The sequence below is a fragment of the Oryx dammah genome, unplaced genomic scaffold (genome assembly GCF_014754425.2).
Source record: "Oryx dammah isolate SB20612 unplaced genomic scaffold, SCBI_Odam_1.1 HiC_scaffold_18, whole genome shotgun sequence".
Taxonomy (NCBI): domain Eukaryota; kingdom Metazoa; phylum Chordata; class Mammalia; order Artiodactyla; family Bovidae; genus Oryx; species Oryx dammah.
Window position 1 is genome coordinate 99494704 of NW_024070202.1, and position 23370 is coordinate 99518073.

At 42.4% G+C, this 23370-nt stretch overlaps 2 protein-coding genes across 2 annotated transcripts in view; both read left to right on the forward strand.

Annotated features, from left to right (window-relative positions):
* The window catches only part of NUP205 (nucleoporin 205), an 84236-nt gene extending 82808 nt beyond the window's left edge, over positions 1 to 1428 (forward strand). Inside the window, exon 43 of the mRNA XM_040259948.1 lies at positions 471 to 1428. Coding sequence (XP_040115882.1) covers positions 471 to 623 — 153 coding nt within the window. The 3' untranslated portion in view covers positions 624 to 1428. The remainder of the gene's footprint in view (positions 1 to 470) is intronic.
* Positions 1429 to 3145: 1717 nt separating this feature from the next.
* STMP1 (short transmembrane mitochondrial protein 1) lies at positions 3146 to 19597 on the forward strand. The gene is made up of 4 exons (XM_040259895.1): positions 3146 to 3165; positions 3455 to 3638; positions 16349 to 16402; positions 17747 to 19597. Exons 1-4 carry the CDS (start codon positions 3146 to 3148, stop codon positions 17819 to 17821), a joined length of 333 nt encoding a protein of 110 aa, XP_040115829.1. The 3' UTR covers positions 17822 to 19597.
* The last annotated feature ends 3773 nt before the right edge of the window (positions 19598 to 23370 follow it).

Here is a 23370-nt window from a genome sequence, read left to right on the forward strand (position 1 = left end):
CATGCAAAGAGCTGATTTGAATTCTGGGATAGCAACCTAATAGCTATGTGACCCAGAGCAACTTACTTAGCCTCTGAGCCTCCATTTCCTCAGCTTAGAATGGAAGTGATAATTCAACCTTGAAGTGTTTTGTCAGAATTAAATGAGGCCTTCATGTGTGAGACACCAGGGCAGTGCCTAGAAAGTAGTAAGAGTTCAGTAATTAATAGGTGTTATGATCTGGAAATTCCATATATCAACAGTTGCTGCAACTTAAAGCAAATTTAAAACTGTATATACTTACACAAGAAGGAAAAATGTTACTATCATACCAGTAAACTTCAAGGTGGAAAATGTGAATGTTGAGTTAATCTGGCATATGAGAAAGGGTCACATTACAAAAATTCAAAGGTATTTTCAATAGGAAAACAAAGAATAAAAGACATATTTTAGACTTCTTAATCATGAAATGTCACCCGCGTTACCTCTAGCTTCAAGCTGATGCCATCAGCGCTTTTGGAGAATCACTACAGAAGAAACTTCTGGACATTGAAGGATTGTATTCAAAAGTGCGATCTCGATATAGTTTCATACAAGCTCTCGTCAGACGCATCCGAGGCCTGCTGAGGATATCACGGAACTGAGAATCTGTGCTTATACTCTCCTGAGAAAGAGACAAATTGGGGAAACCTGTCTCCTTTTTATAGTTTCCTTCTAAATTATGACCAGAAGATATTTTGCTATTTCTTTCTTTATATATGGACTTCTTTTCTGTAAACTTCTTTGCCTGGTGCCGTGCTCACTTGTTTAAAAAAAAAAAAAACTTTTTAAAAAAACAAACATGTGGTCAGTCTCTTGAAATTTTATCTAGAAAATGGTCAGCATTATCAGGAATTCAACAAACAGTCCTTCCCCAGTGCTGGTTTTTTCCCAGGGGTATTATTCTGAATGCCAAATTAAAGGCATAGTCTAAAAAACCTCTCTTTTTTCTTCCTTTGTAGCCATATTACACATTTTATGATAATGCTTTTTTAATAGAAAAGTATACTCAATACAGTTTGTTACAGAAATGTTTCAGAGTCAAGGCATCCCTTTACTAAAGGTATTTTTTTCTTTCCTGCATGTAAATGATGAAATAATCACTTGCATTTATTCCCTAAAATTATTATGGAATTTTTCAAATTAATCATCTACCTGTATTTTACACATAGTTAATAGGGTGACTGCTGTTAGCATTCTTATTTCTTGCTTGGTAGTATTAATGTGCATGTGACTACATCATCTGAAAGTCCATGGCCCACTTTCCAGTCACCAGTTATTTCAGCCCAGCATATAGAAGAGACTGCTGAGAGGGGAAAGAGTCTTGACCCTCAAGTAGTGGCAGAAAATTAATACTTAATTCTGTAATTTTTTTTCTTAATAAAATGTCCATGATATTTTAGGCATTTTAAAAAGACTTTGTCATTCTTATATTTTGAAATTAATCTACTGCCTAACACTGACAAACATCAATCTTTAACTGCAAAGCATCCTGTTAATAAAGAGCATTTTTAGAGGGATGTGAATGAATAAGTAACTGGTCCAAGACATAGTAAGCCTGACTGCTGCTGCTGCTGCTGCTGCTAAGTTGCTTCAGTCATGTATGTCCGACTCTGTGCGACCCCATAGACAGCCCACCAGGCTCCTCTGTCCCTGGGATTCTCCAGGCAAGAGTACTGAAGTGGGTTGCTATTTCCTTTTCCAGTGCATGCATGCATGCTAAGTCGCTTCAGGTGTGTCCAACTCTGTGCAACCGTATGGACAGCATCCCACCAGGTTGCTTTGTCCACAGGATTTTCGAGGCAAGAATACTGGAGTGGGTTGCCATTTCCTTCTCCAGTAAGCCTGACTGTTGCTCCACTAATCAGGCATATGGTAAGCTTTATCATGTTGCACACAGGCATGAACACTGAAATATCAGGAAAGAGCCTGAGTCACAGAATCAAAGCATTTTATAAACCTCTTATATGTGAAGCGTTCCATAGGACAGATTGGGATTTACTGAGCTTCATTATTTTGTTTTGCCACCACTTCTTCCAAAATTAATAGCAGAATGGGGATCAGAGGTTGGGGCAGTGGAGAAGTGTGTGGAAAAGAGAAGCTGGAAGAACTGCAGCTGCACTGTATATTGCTTTAAAGGCTGACAAGAAATGCAGTTTGTGTAATAAATATAATGGAGAGGCTAACGCTTAGGGCACACGTCTGACTCAGCATTGTTCCCTGGGGCACTGGGAGAGAGGCTGGTGGATGTTGCCTGTGCTCTTCAGCAAAGCAAAGGAGATTGAAAAAGATTTTAGTTTTTTTTTTTTTTTTTTTAAGCATTTGGAGCGTAGGTCACCTATTCCTCAATCCTTTTTTGGAGCACAGATTATCTATTCTTCAATTCTTTACCCGCTGAGCCACAAGGGAAGCCCAAGAAGACTGGAGTGGGTAGCCTATCCTTAAGAGAAGGCAGTGGCACCCCAGTCCAGTACTCTTGCCTGGAAAATCCCATGGAGGGAGGAGCCTGGTAGGCTGCAGTCCATGGGGCCGCTAAGAGTCGGACACGACTGAACGACTTCACTTTCACTTTTCACTTTCATCCATTGGAGAAGGAAATGGCAACCCACTCCAGTATTCTTGCCTAGAGAATCTCAGGGATGGGGGAGCCTGGTGGGCTGCTATGGGGTCACACACAGTCGGAGACGACTGAAGTGACAGCAGCAGCCTATCCCTTCTCTAGGGGATCTTCCCTACAGCAATTGAACTGGGTTCTCCTGCATTGCAGCAGATACTTTACCAACTGAGCTATCAGGGAAGCCCATTCCTCAACAATACTAGATAAATATAGGATCTTAATGTGTTGCTTTTACTGTGTTCGTTTGCTGGAATTAGAAAATCAAAAAGAGGCGAGTACGTTCTTCCTAGTTATTAGGGTTTTAGTTTTGATAAGCTGTGGTTGTTTAGTCAGTAAATTGGTTTGACTCTTTAGACCCCATGGCCTGCCAGGGTCCTCTGTCCATGGGATTTCTCAGGCAAGAATACTGGGGCAGCTTGTCATTTCTTCCCCACCCAGGGGATCAAACTCGAGACTCCTGTATTGGCAGGCAGTTTATCACTAGCGCCACTTGGGAAGTCCCAGTGGAGTATGCCGCAAAAACTCCACAGGTGATTCTGCTTTGCCTGTGCGGATCGGAACAAAGACCTCCTGTGGTCCTTCTAGGTCAGGGAATTCAAAGACTGGTCTTTGGGGATGCCAGTAATCATACAGACTACTGGGCCCCGACCCAGGTCTATAGAAGCGATATTTGAGGACTGGGCTCTAGAATCTGAATGTTCAAAGCTTCCAGCCTGGCTTGGGCCTTGGGACTTGCTCCTACCAGGCCACAGCGCGCTCTCGCCAGACAGGCAGTTCAGGGGGTGCTCCCCAGGCGCTCCACTAGGGGGCGCTCCCCAGGCGCTCCACTAGGGGGCGCCAGGATAGCTTCCGGGTGAAGCAAGGCTGGAGGCGCGGAGCGGGGCGTAAACCGGAAGTTGGCTGCGGGCACCGCCCATCGCGCCGGGGGAGGCAGGTCCCGACGGCCCTCGGAGCTGCAGCCGCTGTTCGCGCCCTATTTGCCGACACTATGCTCCAGTTCTTGGTGAGTGGAGCTGCCGAGGAGCGAGCCGGAGCTTGGCCCAGAGCTCTCGGGGGCTCCGGACGCCCCCCGCCTCGTGCCGGCCTGGGGGGCCCTGGGCGTGGGTCCCGCAAACCCCGGCGCCTGCCCGTCGCCTGTCCGGGTGGGCTGTGGGTGTTTTTGCTCTGCCTCACTCATATCCTTTCACCAACATTTTTCTGACGCCGTTCAAGTCCCTAAAACTTTTGAGGAGTCAGAGCATAGGTGTTTTTTCAAGCTGCTGTGTGATGGGCCACGCGTGCTTTGTGTGCGTTCCTCGTGTTCAGGCTCCTTAATGACTTTTCGGCCCTCCCACCCCCGACTTAAACACGTACCCGTCCGCGGCTTGCAGCCCTGCTGGTTGCCATCTTTGAGAACACAGGAGGGCCAGGAATGAACTCGAAATTCGTGAGCCGCCGGAGTTAGAGACCGAGGGAGCCCTCCTCAGACCTATTATAGCTTCCAGACTGAGGATGGCTGGTTGCTGACATACGTGAGTCAGGCCGTGGTGAACAAGTAATTTTTCCAGAATGCTCATTCTGGGGAAAAATGAGTGTTACCGTGAGTAAGCAAATTATTTTTCATGGCTCTCCTTAAGTCAGAAACAGGTTTTCTGGCAAAGATTGCCTTGTTGAAGGTTTCAGGAGGACTTGCCAATTTTCAGCCTGAAAGTCTTTCTTCCCAGGCTTTTGTGCCTTCAAAACTTGATTCTTAAACTCTGAATGATAAGAGTGGAGTATTCTGAAAACCTTCCAGGTGGCTCATGGAAACTGAGTACTCTTGGGATGAGATACTTTCCCAAATGTTACATTCTTTTTTTCCCCCATCATGCTGAAATGAGATGCTGTCCTTTTGTTTTATTTCCAAGTTTGGGATAATTTTTTAAAATTTTTTTCAATTTTTATTGGAGAATAATTACAATGTTGTGTTCGTTCCAGTTGTTATATTCTTTATCAAAGGGATTAAAGAAGAAAAAGTGTCCCTCTGTCCTTTTTGAGATGGCAGTTGATTTTTCAATCTTATAAACCAAAAGAGGGTATCCCTGACGGTAAACTGCCTAACCAAGACATGGCTACACCTCTGGAAGTTTCTCCAGTGCCCTGACTAGGAGTCAGTAGAAATAATTACTGCCTTATAGTTGTAGGAAGCTCTCAGGTTAAAAACAGTATGGGCCCCAAAGTGTAAGATGGTGTCATTGAGTCTCCTACTTCAGCTGTAGCTCATTGGTAACTGGAAGGACATGGATTCAGAAAGGTGGTGCTGGAACAGGTTTGGAAAGTGATGGGATAGTCACAAGTAAATATCTTGGAGGGCGTATTGTCACCACCCATTTTGGAACCCTCCAAGATGTTTCCGGCAGTTGTCATTTCCTGGAACACCATTTGGGAACCACTGCACCTGATCGTGTTGCTTATATTAATACATTCTCTTCATTCCTCCTTTCTCTTTGGATTACAGTATTTGCCCATTATCCATCCGTCATGTGTCGAAACTTACTCCTGTGGTCCTGGCGCCTCTTTCCGCCTTGATTTTACTGCAGTGGCCTCCTGCCTTGCAGCATGGTGTCGCCACGGTTTGGTTTAAGGAAACTTCGGAAGCCTTTCAAGGGAAGCCTGGCGTGACGGGCTCTGCTGGTGGTTTGTGTGTGCTGCCGTATGTACTTTCATGGGGTGATGTGTTGGTTCTCTTCTCTCTCGCAGGAGCAGTCTCTGTTCCTCTTACTCCTCCTCTTTAATCCGTCCTGCCCCAGCTTTTGGATCCTGCGTCTCAGTGCTTTTCAGTGTTCTTACCCAGAGTACCACCCGGGGACTTGTTTTTCTAGAAGAAGCTGCACAGAGTACAGGTGGCAAGCCCCGGGTCCTGGCTGCTCCAAGGGCCCGGAGGAGCAGTATCTCGGTGCACCAGTTGGGAAATTGCCTTATCTAAGCTCTCCGGTTTGTACTGGCTGCTGTTCCCTTCTTTTGGTTTCTGGGTGTTTCTCAGGTCTCAGACCTTGACTTTCTTTTTTTCAACACCCTTAGGGGCATGTTCCTTGTCACGCTGTTGTCTTCACTCCGTTGACCGCTTCCAAAACTACCTTGAGTCCTTTGTTCTGAGTTCAGTTCCCCGTCATCGGCTGCCTCCTGAACATCTCTTGTCCAGCCCTCTTAGGCCCAACACGTGGGGGACCCGTTACCTCTTTCCCTCCCCACGTCGCACTCCACACCGGACTTCCTTCTCCCCTAGCCCTGGCTTTTGTTAACTTGAAATATTGACATAATCTCGACTTAGTTCTCTCCTTCATTCTTCATATCATTTACTTGCTCTGTCTGGCACATTTATGTGCTGTATATTTTTGGGGCAGGTTACTTAACTGCTCTGTGCCTCAGTTTCCCCAACATAAAGTGGACAGTAATAGTACCTGCTTTAGCCCGGTTGTGAAGAACATGAATTAATTCCTGAAAAGGAGTTAAAATGCTGCCTTGCACATAGTAAGCACTCAGTAAGAGTTATTTTTGCTTTAAGCCATCAAGTCTTCATTACTTACCTTAGGACAAGTTCTGTCTCTGTGTTTCCATTGCCAAGTTTGTAGAGCAGGTCTTCCTTCCATCCTTGGACTGGCTGCACTAGCCCAGTAGGTATGAGTTAGAGAAGTTATTTTAGATTCTCTAGTTGACTAAGTCTTAAGACTTAAGTGCTTAAGTCTCTGCTTCTGAGGAGGCATCCAGTTCATATTCAGTCACCTCCGGTTACAGCAGGCTCTCCGTTTTCTCAGGTTCTCTTTCACTTTTGGTCAGTGTCTTCTTACCTGGTTCTACTCTTTGATGTTAAAAAGCAGTTCTAGTTCACATGACCACCTTTTTTACCTGTGTAAGAGCATTACCTTGGTGCTGCTCTCTAACTCCCTGCTCCCACCAGTCTTGTCTTTAGGCTGTCCGTCTCTGTTTCTTCCACTCTTTCTTCGTGGTCATCCTTCTCTGAATATTCTGGTTTTTGAATTTTTTTTTTAAACACAGCACTCCCAATATAATCTGATCGGCTGTAGAATAGCAAGGCTGTTGCCTCTGGTTCGTTGTGTTTCCCTTGACACCTTTGGTCCTCTCCTGTCTCACAGCTGCCAGAGTAGTCAGCCAGGATGGTCTGTTTTATTCACGTGCTCAGAACCTGTGGCTGGTCCCCATGTCCTTCAAGTCATAACCGCTTTGTCTTGATTTTTGAGGTGTCCTTTCGCACCGCCCTTCAGCATGCATCCTCTGATGTGGGTTGCTGGGCTAATCTCACTGGTCCCCCTCCAGGGTGTGGACCTTCCTGCTGTCACGTCGTCCCACTTCCCCTTTATCCTCCTTTTTGCCTTCACAGCTCCTCTTAGTGGCCCAACTCCCACCTTTTTCCACAAGCCATCCTGATGACTTTACTCTTGAAAGCTTACCTTGTTGCGCTCCATCTTCCCATTTATTCAGGGTCTTTCATCAGGGTGTTTTGTTTTGTTTTGTTTTTAATTTCTTAGTGATAGTCTTGCTTTTTCTAGGTACTTTTTACTTCTGCCTAGTATTTTTTTTTTTTTCACTTTTACTGTGTTTAGTCTTACCTAGTATACCTAGGTGCTTTTTAGTTTTGTTGTTGGTTCATGTGACATCCTTTTTATCATTACATTATAACTGAGCAGAGGACTTGTGTGCCTGCTGTACAGAAAAATAAACTCTGACAGCAGTGTTTGCTGCAAAGTAAGGATTGTATTGCAAGGCTGAGCAAGGGAGTGGGAGACAAGGCTCAGATCTGCTCCAGCTTGGTCTTTGAGATTGGGGCTTTTAAAGGGGGAAGAACAAAGAAGCTGGGGTCATTGTCTTGTGATGTTTCTGTGACCTTTCTCAGTGGTAGTTTCGGCATCAGGGTTGTCCTGGTTTACAGTTCTGTGGCCTGTGACTCAGGAGTCTGTTAGCTCATCTTATCCTGGAGAAGGAACCTGAGTTTGTATATTAGTGATGTTATGCACAATAGCACTTTTAGTACATTAATGATACTGTTTAAAAAAATTTTATTGAAGTACAGTTGATTTACAATGTGTTAATTTCTGCTGTACAGCAAAGTGATTCAGCCATACCTATATACACATAAACATTGCTTTTCATACTCTTTTCCATTATGTTTTATCACAAGGTACTGACTGTAGTTCCCTGTGATATACAGTAGGACCATGTTTTATTAATGGTAGCATTAGCAACAACTTTAGTCATCTAACACTGGTTGATTAGTGTTCATTTAGCACAGGGTTGAGGTCAGAGGGGACAAGAAAATGGGATGAAGTTTTCGTTTGTTTTTTGTTGTGAAACAAGTCATGTTGATTAGGAAGAAAAAGAGTACAGTATGTGTGGATAGACACATGGGCAGACTCAGAGCGAGAGTCTTGAGTTGCCAGGAATGAAGTTTTGGATAAAGAGGTTGGTTAATCATAAACTAGGCAAGGGTACTTAGTTTTAGGATGACTCAATTTCACCATTGTTGAATTAGTTGTTGCTGATGTATAGAAATGCTGATGATTCTGGTATATTGATTTTGTATCTAGCACCCTTGTCTACTTTTTAGCTCCAGTAGTTTGTAGATTCACTTCACAGTGAATCAGAGAAGGCAGTATTATGAAGGCGCTCATATCTCCAGGGAAGACAAATATGACAGTTTTGTGTTCTTTTCCAGTTCTTCCTTCCCGCTCTCCTGCTCTCACTCTCAAGTCTCACTTAGTGAATATCCTAGTTTTGTTTCTGCTTTGAGTGGAAATGCTTCTCAGGTTTTAGTAGGATGTTTGTATTTCTGATATTTTCTAACAGATTCATGGAACTCTTTTGATAGCTCAGTTGGTAAAGAATCCACCTGCAGTGCAGGAGACCCCGGTTTGATTCCTGGGTCGAGAAGATCCACTGGAGAAGGGCTAGGCTACCCACTCCAGTGTTGTTGGGCTTCCCTTGTTGCTCAGCTGGTAAAGAATCCGCCTGCAGTGCAGGAGACTTAGGTTCGATACCTGGGTTGGGAAGATCCCCCTGGAGAAGGAAAGGCTACCCACTCCAGTATTCTGGCCTGGAGAATCCCATGGACTGTGTAGTCTGTGGGGTCGCAAAGCGTCAGACACGACTGAGCGACTTTCACTCGCTCACTCACTGTTTCTTATGAGTTTTTATTGAGATAGGCAATGAAATTTTATTGTGCTTTTTCCCCGTCTAGTGATCATGACTTTTCTCCTTTAATTTGTTAATATGATTAGATTCCTAATGCAAGGCGTTTAATCCGTGTGGCCCATTCAGATCATTTGCTAATGTGCTGTGTTTTGTCTGTTGCATCTTGATATACAATATTTTGTCTTGTCTTTCTAGAATAGATCATAAAGTTCACAGGAAGAGGAAACATACTTTATAGTTAGATCTCCCAAGCAAATGGCACTTAGTACTTTGGGATTGATTTCATTTATTTATAATTAGATATTCCTTTTTTGCTTGATTACTCTTGTCAGATATTCAAAAGATATTTGAATATTTGAATTAGCTTCTTTGAGAATAGGCAGACCAGTTCTACCTGATGCCCTGCTTTTCAGAGTGTTACTGGCTAATTTCCATGAACGTCCCTGTTTAATTTACTGGTTCAATTGAAGAATTAATAGCTTTTGTTTTTTTTGGTTGTTTTTCTTTATTCATTCTTTAAGGAAAAGTATTGAATATAAAACCTAGCTTACACCTTAAAAATATACTTCTATGTAGTGTTAGTAGATGGGGATAGAATTTGAGTTTTATTATTACTGAAGCAGTTGTTAAACATATTTGATGATTATCTCTACACCAAGTGTTGAGTGATTAAAAGACTAAGGCACAAAAAAGGTAACTTTTTTCCCTGCTTCCTTGGAATGGAGAGATCCTCTGACAGCTTCTATAGCTGAGACTAAGCTTGAGAAGTACAATTGTCAGTTTGCTTTTTTATTAATGTAAGATAATGTATATTTTTGGTTTTCTTGTCAGTGTGTAGTTTTTTTCATCTGAGACTGTGAAACATTTTTAGGTTTATGGGCTTCCCTGATGGCTCAGTGGGTAAAGCATCTGCCTACAATGTGGGAGACCCGGGTTCTATCCCTGGGTCAGGAAGATCCCCTGGAGAAGCAAATGGCAACCCACTCCAGTACTCTTGCCTGGAAAATCCCATGGACTGAGAAGCCTGGTAGGGTACAGTCCATGGGGTCACAAAGAGTCGGACACGACTGAGCGACTTTCCCTTCCCTTTGAATGCTAGTTATATTTGCTAAACACAATCAGATTATTTTTAGATTGTAAATCCTTCTCGGCAAATATAAGATGGTTCAGATTCTATGTTGTAACTTGGTTTAGGTGTGTACTTTCTGCAAGTGTGATTTAATAGGTCTTATTTCAGACATGTAGTATTCATTCTGGATTATTGCCAGTAACCATTTCCAGGTAAAAATTGTAGCTTTATTTATGGAGCTACACACATAGCAACTTTTTGTTGGGGGCAGGAGTTGAGCAGCATTGAGAGGAGTCAGATTGCCTCAAAGTTGTCTCTCTACTTTTTAAGACTTGGTGCTTCTTTATGTTAAGAGATACAGTGTTGTAACTAAGCCCCTCATGTGTCTATATATTAAAAAAAAAAAAATTGACAAGACAACATTTTCAATAGACCTCTCATATACAAAACAAAGCCTTAGTCTAATGGTCCTCATTTATTCATCTGACATTTCCATTCTTTTTAAACTTTTGTCCAATCTGGAAACCTCAAAGTTGTCTTTGATTTCCTCGGTTTTATCCCATAGAGCTGATGTTCTGCCCATTCTTACTGTTTGTTTTGGCTGGGTCGTGTTGCATGCAGGATCTTAGTCCCCCAACCAGGGATTGAACCCTTGCCCCCCCTGTAGGGGAAGGGTGGAGTCCTAACCGCTGGACTGCCGGGAAAGTCCCAAATCTTACTTTATTTTTTTTTTAATAGTTTTGAAATATAGTTCCCAAACCATACAGTTCACTCATTGAAAGTGTAGGATTTAGTGATATGTTCACAGACTTGTGCAAGAATGACCACTATCTGATTTTTATATCTAACCTTACTTATCTCCTGAGAAACCTGTATGCAGGTCAAGAAGCAACAGTTAAAACCAGACATGGAACAATGGACTGGTTCCAAATTGGGAAAGGAGTACGTTAAGGCTGTATATTGTCACTCTGCTTGTTTAACTTTTATGCAGGATACATCATGCGAAATGCCAGGCTGGATCAATCACAAGCTGGAATCAAAATTGCTGGGAGAAATATCAGCAACCTCAGACATGCAGGTGATACCACTAATTGCAGGAATCGAAGAGGAACTAAAAAAAGCCTCTTGATAAGAGTGAAAGAGGAGAGTGAAAAAAGCGGGCTTAAAACTCAACATTCAAAAAAAAATTATGGTCATGGCATTCGATTCTGTCACTTCATGGCAAATAGAAGGGGAGAACATGGATGTAGTGACAGATTTTATTTCCGTGGGCCCCACATGAAGTTAAAAGACACTTGCTCCTTGGAAGGATATTTATGGCAAACCTGTGAAAGTGACAGTTGTTCAGTTGTGTCCTACTGTTTGTGACCCCATGGATTATACAGTCCATGGAATTCTCCAGGCCAGAATACTGGAGTGGGTAGTCTTTCCTTTCTTCAGGGGATCTTCCCAACCCAGGGATTGAACCCAGGTCTCCTGCACTGCAGGCGGATGCTTTACCAGCTGAGCCACGAGGGAAGCCCTGGCACACCTAGAAAGTGTTAAAAAGTAGAGACGTCACTTTGCTGACAAAGGTCTGTATATATCAAAGTTATGGTTTTCCCAGTGGTCATGTATGGATGTGACAGACTAAAGAAGACTGAGCGTTGAAAAATAAATGATGCTTTTGAGTTGTAGTGCTGGAGAAGACTCTTGAGAATCCCTTGGACAGCAAGGAGATCAGTCAGTCTTAAAGGAAATCAGCTCTGAATATTCATTAGAAGGACTGATGCTGAAGCTCCAATACCTTGGCCAGCTGATGTGAAGAGCTGACTCATTGGAAAAGACCCTGATGCTGGGAAAGATTGAAGGCAGGAGGAGAAGGGGACAACAGAGGATGAGATGGTGGGATGGCCTCACTGACTCAATGGACGTGAGTTTGCGCAAACTCTGGGAGATAGTGAAGGACAGGGAAGTCTAGCACGCTTCATTCCATGGGGTCACAAAGAGTCAGACATGACTTAGTGATTAAACAACTACTATATTTCATTGCCTCCCATAGAAACTCCGTACCATTAGCATTCATTTCTCATTCCCCTCACACCCAACACTGGACAAGCACTCATTTTGTGTCTCTCTGGGTCTGCCTGTCCTGGACTTGTCTTTTAGTGAAATCATATAATATGTGGTCTTTTCTGACCGCCTCTCACTTGGCATAATGTTTTCAAGGGTCATCCATGTTTTAGCATGGATCAAACTTCATTCCTTTTTATGGCTATACTGCATCGTGCGAATACACCATGTTCTGTTAGTTCATTCACCAGTTGGTGGACGTTCGGGTTGTTTCCACCTTTCGGCTATTATGAATACTCCTGCTGTGAACATTCATGTACAAGTTTTTGTGTACATACATGTTTCAGTTTTATTGCTTATATACCCTAAAGTGTAATTGGTACATCGGACGGTAACTGTGCTCAGCTTTCGGAGGATTTGCAAGACTTTTCCATAGTGGCTGTATCATGTTACATTCCCACCAGCAGCGTGTGTTCCAGTTTCTCCATTTCCTTGCCAACACTTGCTCCTGTTTTTCATTCAAGTCATTCTGGTGGATGTAATGAGACACCTTGTTGTGGGTTTGATTTGCATTTCCTTAATGACTAATGATGTTGAGCATCTTTCCATGTGTTTGTTGGCTGTTTATTTGTATTTCTTTGGAGAAATGTCTCTTCGAATCCTTTGCTCATTTTAAAATTGGGTTGTCTTTTTATCATTCAGTCAAGAGCTCCTTATATATTCTGAGTACAGGTCCTTTATCAGATATATGATGTGCACATATTTCATTCTGTGGTTGTCTTCGCCGTCTTGGTATTCTTTGAAATACAAACACTTGAAATTTTGATAAAGTAAGATTTATCCATTTTTAAAAGAGATTTATAGTTTAAGCTCTTATATTTAGGTCTTTGATCCCTTTTGAGTTAAGTTTTGTTTGTGATGTGAAGTAGGTGTCAGCTTTGTTCCTTTGTGGATATGCAGTTGTCCCAAAATCATTCCTTGCAAAGACCATCTTTCTCCCATTGGCTGCTTAGCACCCTTATTGAAAATCACATGACCGTAAATGTAAAGGTTTATTCTTGGACCCTTTATTCTATTCTGTTGATCTTGATTTTTAAGAAGAAAAACCATTCATGTTTGCTTGCCTTCTCTGCTTTCTATTCAGCTGTTTTTGGGTACAGTCGTCAGGTGAATGCTGACAGAATGGTGCTTTCATCACGTTGCTGCTGATAAAGAGCAGTCAGTCGTTTCCTACTGTTTTACATGAGAACTAAACGTGCTTGCTGGTTTTTTGAAGTCCATCAGTTAGCTCCACCCAGCTCTCTATACTGGTATTTCTCTCCATTTTTTGTTCAAATCTTCTTTTCTCATCGGGCCTATTGCTTTTATTCAGGTCATCGCATTGTCATTCCTGTCTTGTACCTTGATTCTCCAGAGTCACTTCCCTTGCCAGTTTAAATTTTAACACTTCCTTAGCGTCTTTAGAGCCTTTAATAACAAGTTGAGATACACTGATCTCTTTCAGGTATGGTTTCTTAAAAGAAGCACGTCTGTATCATTCATTTTGTTACTTAATGCATGACCCAGTTCTGGTTTTTCATGCATCTGTTACATTCAAGGTCTTGTGCAGGGTCCTGTCTGTTGTTACAACTATTGTACTTAGTGTGTAGCTTTTCTTTCTGTACATCATATAAATTCTTTAAGAAAAGAGACCATTTTGAAATCTTTTCACAGGGCTGGATATGAAACTGATTTTTGGTATATAAGGGACTGCAGTCCTTCAATCAAAACCGTTAGAGGCCAGATGTATTTGGGAGGATGTTTTTCAGATTTCTTCTCACCCATTTGTCCTCTGCGCAGCTTTGCTCATGGCACTCCTCAGTCCCCAAACTTCTGGTGTTTTACCATTTATTGTCCCCAATATGTTTGTGAGAAGCAGCTACATATTCCTAGAGTCTCAGAATCGTTGCAGAAAGGACATAATCATGATGTATTTGGTGTTGAGCTTGGGAGGAAGGCACTCTCTTCCTTCTGCTTATCTTCTCTGCAGGGGGTGCTCCGGGGGAGCAGGGAGTGGGCCGTGGCGATAGCATCCAGCCATCCAGATGGACCACTGAGGCGGCCTCCAGGTCTTGACCTGGAGGAAGTTAAGCATTCCTGCGCAGTGGAGAGGCTTCTGGCTCATTCGTGGCCTGAGCTCTGACTCCAGTCTTAACTTCTCAGTCACCGTTCCTCAGATACAGATGTTTTTTTTTTTTAATCCTTTATTTATTCCAATTAAAATTTCTTACCTCTCTAAACTTGCCTATCGAGTATTCCATGAACAACATACAAATGCTTTTCTACTGTCATGCACTTTCCTCCAGCTGCTCTTCATGTGCACCATTTCTCTTACATTGTGTATGTAGTTTGACCATATCCCATTGGTAGACATAGCAGTATTTGGAAACTGGAGTTGGATGACTTGTCCAGAGACTCATGACTTGTCTAGAGACCATGATTTTTGTTTTGTGTTTAAAATAACTTTTGTTTGTTAATCGCCCTGGTGCTAGTGAAATTGCCAAAATGAAATCATATTTAGATTTGCTTTATTTATTTTGAGACACACTTGGTAAGAACCAAGAACCCTAGAATTATGAAGCTGGAAGGAAGATTGTTAATATAATTTTTTTATAAGTCAGGAGCCTCAAATCAGCATAGCACCAAGGACGTTAAGTGTCTTGCCTGAAGGTACACAGCTAGATCAGTGGTAGAACCAAAATTAATTTTCCTTAAAATTTTTCAACTTTCTTTCTGTTTGGTGTTAGAGCTAACATTCTTAGGTGATTTCCGCCCCCCCCCCCGCCTTTTTAAGCAAACTTAATACTCTTTCTTTCTGGATTTGGAAAACCTCTTACTACCTGGTTTCAAGCCATAGGTGTGGAAAAAAATCATTTTGCTTCTTGGTGCCACGTTGGTAAAAGTATTTCACAAGCTATGTTTGAATAATCAAATGTTCAGAAAACGGTCTATGTTTAGACTTGATAGTCTCTTTTCTGCTTCCTACTAACAAACGCATTTAAATTATGGGTGTTTAAAGCTTAGTAAGCTGAAGGCTTAGTAAGGATCCAGCTGTGTTCTCTCTCCCATCTGCATCTCCACCTTGAAGACAATTCCACCATGCCATATATGACCACTAGTGCTAAGTGCGATGCTTTATTTTTCTATGTTAACCTCTGCTGTGTATTTATTAGGAGCAACAGTGACTAAAGAAAATAATTAAAAATCAGTTGCAAGTTCAAATTTATAAAATTAGAAGTTAGGTGTTCAGTTGGACATTTTAAATTTTTGGGTGAAAGTGTTAGATGCTCAGTCGTGTCCAGCTCTCTGCTACCCTATGACTGTTGCCCACCAGCCTCCTCTGTTCATGGGATTCTCCAGGCAAGAATGCTGTAGTGGGTTGCTGTTTCCATCTCCAGGGAATCTTCCCGATCCAGGGATTGAACCTGGCTCTCCTGAATTGCAGGCAGACTTTTTTACCATCTGAACCACCAGGGAAGCCCAGTGTGGTGGGGGGTGGGGTGGGGGGGGTGGGGGGGCGGATCCCAGGAAATTATAAATCATCATTAAAACTCCAAGCTGAAGGAACTTTGAAGCTCTTTTGATGTGAAGGGATTTTCATGAAGCAGTTTTTGTTGAGGAAGACAGTCACCCAGTGAGATAAACACTAGAGTTCTCTAAAGGTTGTGCATGTGTCTCTTGCCACGGATTCAGAGCTGGTTAGGGGACCTGTGGTCTCTGCAGGTCTTAAGTGCCCTGCCCATCAGACTCCACCCATGCCAGAGAGCTAAGCCATATGCTCTCTCAGCTGTGTGACAGTCTTGCTTTCTGTCATTGTATATTTTAGTTTTTGAGTGTGAATCTGCTTTAGGTTGCCCTTTGCTCCTGTGATGAAAGACCCTGAACAAGTTACTTCATATCTTAGACCAGGTACCTCTTAAAATGTGAAGAGCTTGAACTGTGAACATCCCTTCATTTTCTAAAATTCTATGATTTAGCTGGATACTTTTAAAAATTGCATACTTTTTACTTGATGTAGCAAGAAATAACAAATCTCATAACCACTCCACCCCCCCCCCCATAAAAAAATACCAAACTGTGGCTCTTAACAAAAATCAGATTTTGGCTTGAGTTTCTAGAACTTACAGCCAAGTCTTTGTAAGGTCGATATAGTTCTACCCTATACTGTTTAACCTTGTGGGAGGATATTTCCATGCCTATTTTATAGAAGAAAGATGTGAATTTCATGCTGTGCACTCCTCTGGACTGGGCTCTGAGGTCACTAACTGTCCTGAGCTCCTTAAGAGAATACTCACCGTGTCTTCTGGTTTGATAAGAATACTGTCCGTGTTGTCTGGTTGGCACAGAACTCAGTCTCCAGTGTGACTCTCCCTATTCTATTCTTACAGCTTGGATTTACTCTTGGCAACGTGGTGGGAATGTATCTGGCTCAAAACTATGACGTAAGTGCCCATATTCATGTCTTCCTTGATTCCACGCACCTAGTGTATAGTGACTTGCGTTTGTTGACGTAAAGCATGCCTTCCAGCATAAACAAGGTGGTCCGTAGGTCTGAGAGGAAAGTCCTGAATTTTATAGAAAGATTTTCCATTGTCTGAGAAAATAATAGACCTCACAGAAGCACCTGACCTACATTTCACCCTAAGAGAACAAAATCCCATCAGTTCAGGTGGTCTCATGGTGACCGGGTGCTGTGTTTGTTAGCGCAGAGTAACATTGTTGGGCTCTTACAGTTCTGTGGGAGATCACGTGGAGTGAGACTTCGCTGGACAGTCTTTCCAGTCCCTGCTACCCGGTTGTAGAGGTGACTGAGTAGTTTGGAGGTGGTAAGGACAGAATTCCGTGCAGTAGGGAGTTGCGTTAGCTTCACCTTACAGATGTGTCCGTTGAAAATCGGGTGACACAGCTGCCCATGAATGGGAACCCTGAAATATGTAATGTTTGTTTTAAGGAGACAAGGAAAGAAGACACGATTTGAACTTGATTTGTAGTGAAGTTTTTAGTGTGACAAAGGGAATTAGCTTTGTCATCCTTAAACTTGAGTCATGTTTTCTAGGCAGGTGCTTGTTAAGTTATGTCACATTTATTGTTTACATGTACAGCCTATTGGACTATAAAGAAAATTTGGACCATAAAGAAAGCTGAGCACCAAAGAATTGATGCTTTTGAACTGTGGTGTTGGAGAAGACTCTTGAGAGTCCCTTGGACTGCAAGGAAATCCAGCCAGTCCATCCTAAAGGAAATCAGTCCTAAGTGTTCATTGGAAGGACTGATGTTAACGCTGAAACTGCAATATTTCGGCCACCTCCTGCAAAGAGCTGACTCATATAAAAAGACCCTGATGCTGGGAAAGATTGAAGGCAGGAGGAGAAGGGGACGACAGAGGAGGAGCTGGCTGGATGGCATCACCGACTGAATGGACATGAGTTTGAGTGAACTCCGGGAGTTGGTGGTGGACAGGGAGGCCTGGCGTGCTGCAGTCCATGGGGTTGCAAAGACTCGGACACGACTGAGCGACTGAACTGAACAACTTTGCTTGGCACTGGATTGAGGGAGTTCAGTGGGTATACAAAAGTAGAACTCAGGGTCTGACTTTTGGGGAGGGAGCCTGTTTTAACTTAGCACTTTGGGAATCTTTCTTAGGCAGTTATGAGGCTAAGAAACACCGCTGTTTATCAGGTTTCTTTTAGAGGAAAGTTAAGCCATTTCTCTTTAGAGGAAGAGAAATGAAAAAATACTGACTAGGTAGACATAAAATGATGATATATTCTCTTTTCTCTTTAAAGATACCAAACCTGGCTAAAAAACTTGAAGAAATTAAAAAAGACGTGGACGCCAAGAAGAAACCCCCTAGTTGCTGAAGCCAACTGTAGCACTGCCTTCTGGATAAACTGAGTCTACTGTTCTCCAGGGCCTCCTTTACCGTCTGAACCAAAAGCTTTTGTTTTAATCTCCAGCCTCCGCAGTTTTCTTTTTCGCTAGACCTTGCATTGCCTCACAGCACAAAAGGGGCCAGAAGTTAAGAGCAACCCTTATTTCTCCAACATCCTCACTTCTTCCCTTCCTCCTTCCAGCCTCTTGAGAGGTCCTGAGAATGAAATCATGGTGCTCGATTAGTTATTATACCTTTAATTAGTAGTTTTCCCCTTATTCTATGGGATTTCTACTACCTTTTTCAAAAGAAAAATGGATGAGTTTTGTGTAGTTGATGAGATCCAAATGATGCGTATTTCAGAGTCTGGCAATTATAATGGGTTTTTAAACATTTGGTACTGAATTATGTTGTTTCACAGTAGTAATTAAAATGAAAATCTGGAAGCTAGTTTCTGTGAATTATCCACTGATTTTATATCATCAGGAAGCTCCATAGCTGCTAATTTCACCAGTAAATCAATTTACTATTCATTAACCAAGAAACTGTGTTCTGAGAATCCTATCAGGAATTGGGGAATTTAAAATAATGGTCTTTGTCTTCAGTAGAATTCATAATCTAGTGTGCCTGTTTTTTCTAGATGTATTTATCTCTTTTCAGTCATGAGAATCATAGTTAATGGGATTACAGGTACCTTTGACATTACATGGTAGATCTATGAGAAATTGTCTATAAAGGAAATTTTCTGCATTTTTACATTAAAAAAGTGTGTACATTATAACTTTAGAGTGATTCTCATAAGACTTGGTGTTTTTCTCCTGCAGTCAGAAATTACTTTTATAATTTTTCAAACGCATAATCAGTCCATAAAATTTTTTAGTTGTAAAAAAATGTTTAAATACGTAACTTTCCTCTGGGTCAATACAAAAGTGATTTGTATTATCCTCCAGCTCCTAGTTCCTCTCATTGGAGTCAGACACTGTCGTTAGTTTCTTGTGTCCTTTTGAGAAAGATTTTGTGCCTAAATACACACACATACATGGGGGTTTTTTATACAAAAGATAAAAAGCTGTATACAGTTTTCCCTGGTGGGATCATTACATGGCAGTCTGGAAGGGACAAAGAACTGCTTTCATTTTTCGGCTGCATAAGGTTGTACTGAGCGAATATACTATAATGTATTTAATCCACTCCTGAGAAATGCTAAGTTTTTTCCTGTCTTGCTACTACAGTGGTGACGTTAAACCTGATGTTTTTATACTTGTCCATGCAGGGGGATAGCTCCATCCTGAAGTCTTAGAAGGGTAATTTGCACTAAATATAAATAAAGTCCCATCTCACTGGGCGTTTTGTTTCAGAGAGCTTGTTGGGCAGCTTCAGTGATAATGCCATTTCTGAAGACATTTTAGCAGAGTCAGTAAACTGGAAGAATGGCTTAGAGACCTTTTTTTCAGACAGTGATGCCACTGTTACTGTGATGATAAAATGAAGTGATTCTGCTTCTCTTGGAAAACATGGATCTTTCATACATGGAGATGAGTTTTGTCCCTGTTGAGTTGTACTGGTGTGTGAGGCAGATTAGGATCATATTATGGACTGACTTCTCCCTTGGAGTGTGATCAGGGGCAAGCAGCTTATTTTTCTGAAACTGTTGTGTTCTCTGTACCTACCTCAGAGGGCTTCCATGAGAAACAGCGGAAATAATGTGTGATGTGTAGTGCAGTGCTTTGCAAATTATCCAATAAATAGTAGATACTACTCCAAACATGTTGCTTTGGGTCCGAATACTTTTTTTTTCCCCCTGCACTCACTTTTGAAGCAAAAGTCTATGAACTGTGCAAAATTTGTTATTATTCTTTGATCACTCGCTTTGTTGATGAAAATCTATAGTATCCACGTTGATCATACCACCTGGCTTACAAGATTTGCTCTTGAATGACTGAATTATTAGCAGAGTGAACTGCAATCTTGAAGGAGAGAGATTTACCGTCCTTGAGAATATTCAGAATGCCACAAACTTAAGAGAACCATTTTCAAAGACAGATTCTTTTTTTTATCACCTATGGAGCATTGTTACTTGTGGATGTGTTCTCCCAGAGCGGCTTCTTTGGGGGTGGGGGTCACTTAGATGTAATATTAGGTCTCTATAATGATATGTTGTAAGTGAAACTCATTTGGACGTGGAGCTTCCCATCAGAGGTGACACTTAACCTTGATGAGGGGGACCATTTCTTCCGGTGGGAGCCATCTGGGAAATGGCCTTCACCATGCAAACTGCTCCACAGTGAACACAGGCTGACTTCCTGGTCACCCTTCAGAGCCCCTCTCCTAGGTTTAGGTCCTTGCAGGAGTGAAAAGGAGCTTTGAGTTCTCAGGCAGGGTTATCTTCACTGAGATACAGTGTTGGAGGAGCCCAGCACCAGCACGGATTTTAGAGGGTGTTGTGGCGGTCATGACGGCACTGGCTGGTGCACTCCCTCGTGTGTTGAGAGCCTTGCCTCACAAAGCAGTGGGAGGATGGGAAGAACCACTGAGAGACAGGCTCTGTTTTCTTTTTAAAAAGTTTGAAAATCACTGTTGTGATTTAAGGAGACTTTCTGTTACTCCTGACCTTAAAAGGAGGATTACATAAAAGACTACTAAAGTTACTCATGTGTGAAAAGTAAGACTTCAGGGTTGATGTTGGGAACCTAAAAAATACATTGAACTAGAAACCTTATCCTTAAACTGTAACCTCCTAAACAAAATACCCAAAGAAAGAAAAAACCCAAAGAACCTTACTTGGCACTGTATTTTATGAATTGAAGTTACCAGCTGATGTCTGTAGACCTCTCTTCTGATTTAGTGTTAAGTGATAATTAAGCTGTTTTGGGTTTAAAGGGACAGTTTTATTTGCTTCTTTCTAACTCACTTACTCAGTTTTCATTTCTGTGACTCGAGAAAAGTTAGGATGTGTGGGTTTTCCAGTTGTCCGTACTTGGTGGGTCCGTGGAGCACGTGTAACATGCGTAATGTTTTCATTTCCTCTGAGTGGTCCACTCCCTAGGCACTGTGCTCGTGTTTGCTTTTCTGCTGAGCTCTCCCACATTTTAAATACTTTCCCTGTTACTCTTCCTGACGGAACACTCTATACTGTGCTGAAGCAAAGGAGACTTTTCTTCAGCTCCCCGGCCTGAACTTTGCATATAGCATTTCCCAGCCTAACTCAGATGAGTGAGTTCTTTTTTCCCCCACTGTCTGTTAACGCCTTGCCTCGTGGAAAGGAGCAGGACAGTGAAGGGGAAATATTTTGAGACGTTGCCTGGTCTTAATAGGGAGTCTGTGAAACTTGGATTTTCACATGTTCTATTTATACCTTTCCTAAATCTGGATGCCACATAGTCAAGCACTGAAGACCTAGCAGATGGCATGGGAGAGAAACAGGCCAACAGTGAAGTTTTGTGGAAAGTGCCTGGGGTGTGGTGGGACATTGCAAAACCTGAGTCCTGTGCCCGCATATGGAAAGCGCAACTCTTACACGTACAGCTGTGCCAGACGAGGCCGAGCAGAAGGCGCCCTGTAAATAGAGCAGGCAGTGTGCTCAGATTTGTTCAGTGACGGCGGCCCCAGGACAGCTGCCTGAGCTCTTGGGTGCTCTCAGCTCCCTGTCTTAACAGTGGTTCAGTTATCTCGCTCGCCTGAGAGTGATCCTAGTGTTGAGATGCACTTTTCACACAGGTGTCTAAATATGAAGCCACCTACTTTATTTGGGTTCAGCTAAATAAGAGATCTACTCTGACAACGGAGGAAAAAACTAGCTCTCTTTTACTTACTAAAATGGCACACGAGTCTTTGTTTCATGTGAATTCTAACATAAAAGGTATACTGTGTACTTCGTGGGTGACTTAAAGGAATTTCCGAGGCAACTTTAAGCAGAATTTGATGTATAATCAAGAATAAGACGTAACTCTACTTGGTGTTTTTGTTTCTCAGTTTCATTAGCTATAAAAGGAGCTGTATAAGATGATCGTTTACAGCTTTTCCACCCATATAGAGTTGTGATATGAGAAGAGAAGGATCAAATTTAATGTATTTGCAAAAGACAGCACTACTAAGCAGAGCTGTTAGGTCCTGTCCAGCAGCAGAGCAATTTTAGAAGACAGGGAGTTGTGAGTCACAGCTGACGCTCATGAGTCATATCTGGAATGAGCAGGCTTCTTTGGACCGAGTCTCTGGTCTGAGGACAGAACGGTGCTGTTCGGTCTACTGACCAGACCAAAATAAACACCCTTTCTGAACTGACTGCTCAAGAGTGTTAGCCACCTGATGGATGTGGTAGCAGCTTCATGGAGCTGCTCTGCTTTCTGTTTCAGAGTGAGTCAGGGTCTCAAATAGCTGAACAGGGGCCAATCATTCTAAGTCAACTGAATTTTTTTTTTTTTTAATTTATTTTTGGCTGCACTGGGTCTTTGTTGCTATGTGCGGGCTTTCTCTCTAGTTGCTGTGTGAGAGCTTCTCATTGTAGTGGCTTCTCTTGTTACTGAGTACGGGCCTAGGACTTGGGGGCCTAGTTGCCCTGTAGGATGGGGAATCTTCCCAGACCAGGGATTGAATCCGTGTCCCCTGAATTGGCAGGTGGATTCTTAACCACTGGACCACCAAGAAAGTCTGAAGTCAACTTAATTCTCTGTCACCTTTTCTTTTTCCTTTTGCTTGTTTATATTCCCAGCATCTTATTAATTATCTGTGCATTGCCTTGTTGTCTGACTTAAAGGTTTGGCGTCTTAAATTCTATAATAGGTCAGACACTTGACCATTTGGCTACCCTGACAATAGGAGTGACATCCTAACTCAGAAATATTTCAAAGCAACATGACCGGTAGCGATGCTGGTTCCTCAGACCAGCCATACAGACCAGCTGGTTCCTCAGATGTACCTAACATTGGTATTTCATTTGGGCTCATTCACTTTTGTAAGTGGCCAGATAATTTGGCCTACACTAACTGGAAGCAGCAGTAATATTCCTGGTTAAACCTGGTGCAGGTTTTTGACTGGCACAAAAGAAACTTTGTAACTTACAGATATATGATAAACTAATAGTGACTTTATTGGTAAATCATTGTCGGAAAACTGCAGTTGCTGTCATTAGTAACTTAAAATCAATTCAAGCAGTGCTGTAACCATGGTTTCCTCCTTTTCCCATAAGGTGTATTTAGCAAGTGAAGTGAGTGAAGTCACTCAGTCGTGTCCGACTCTTTGCGACCCCATGGACTGTAGCCTACCAGGCTTCTCCATCCATGGGATTTTCCAGGCAAGAATACTGGAGTGGGTTACCATTTCCTTCTCCAGGGAATCTTCCCGACCCAGGGATCGAACCTGGTCTCCCGCATTGGGGGCAGACGCTTTAACCTCTGAGCCACCAGGGAAGTAGTTGATGGTAAAAATCTGAAATGTGTCATGCTGGAGGGGTTGGGAGCAACATTCAGTCCTGTGGCAAAGACTTCTGTCATGGGGATAGGGGTGCAGTTCGGGAAGAAGGAAGAGGCCTGGACTTCAGAG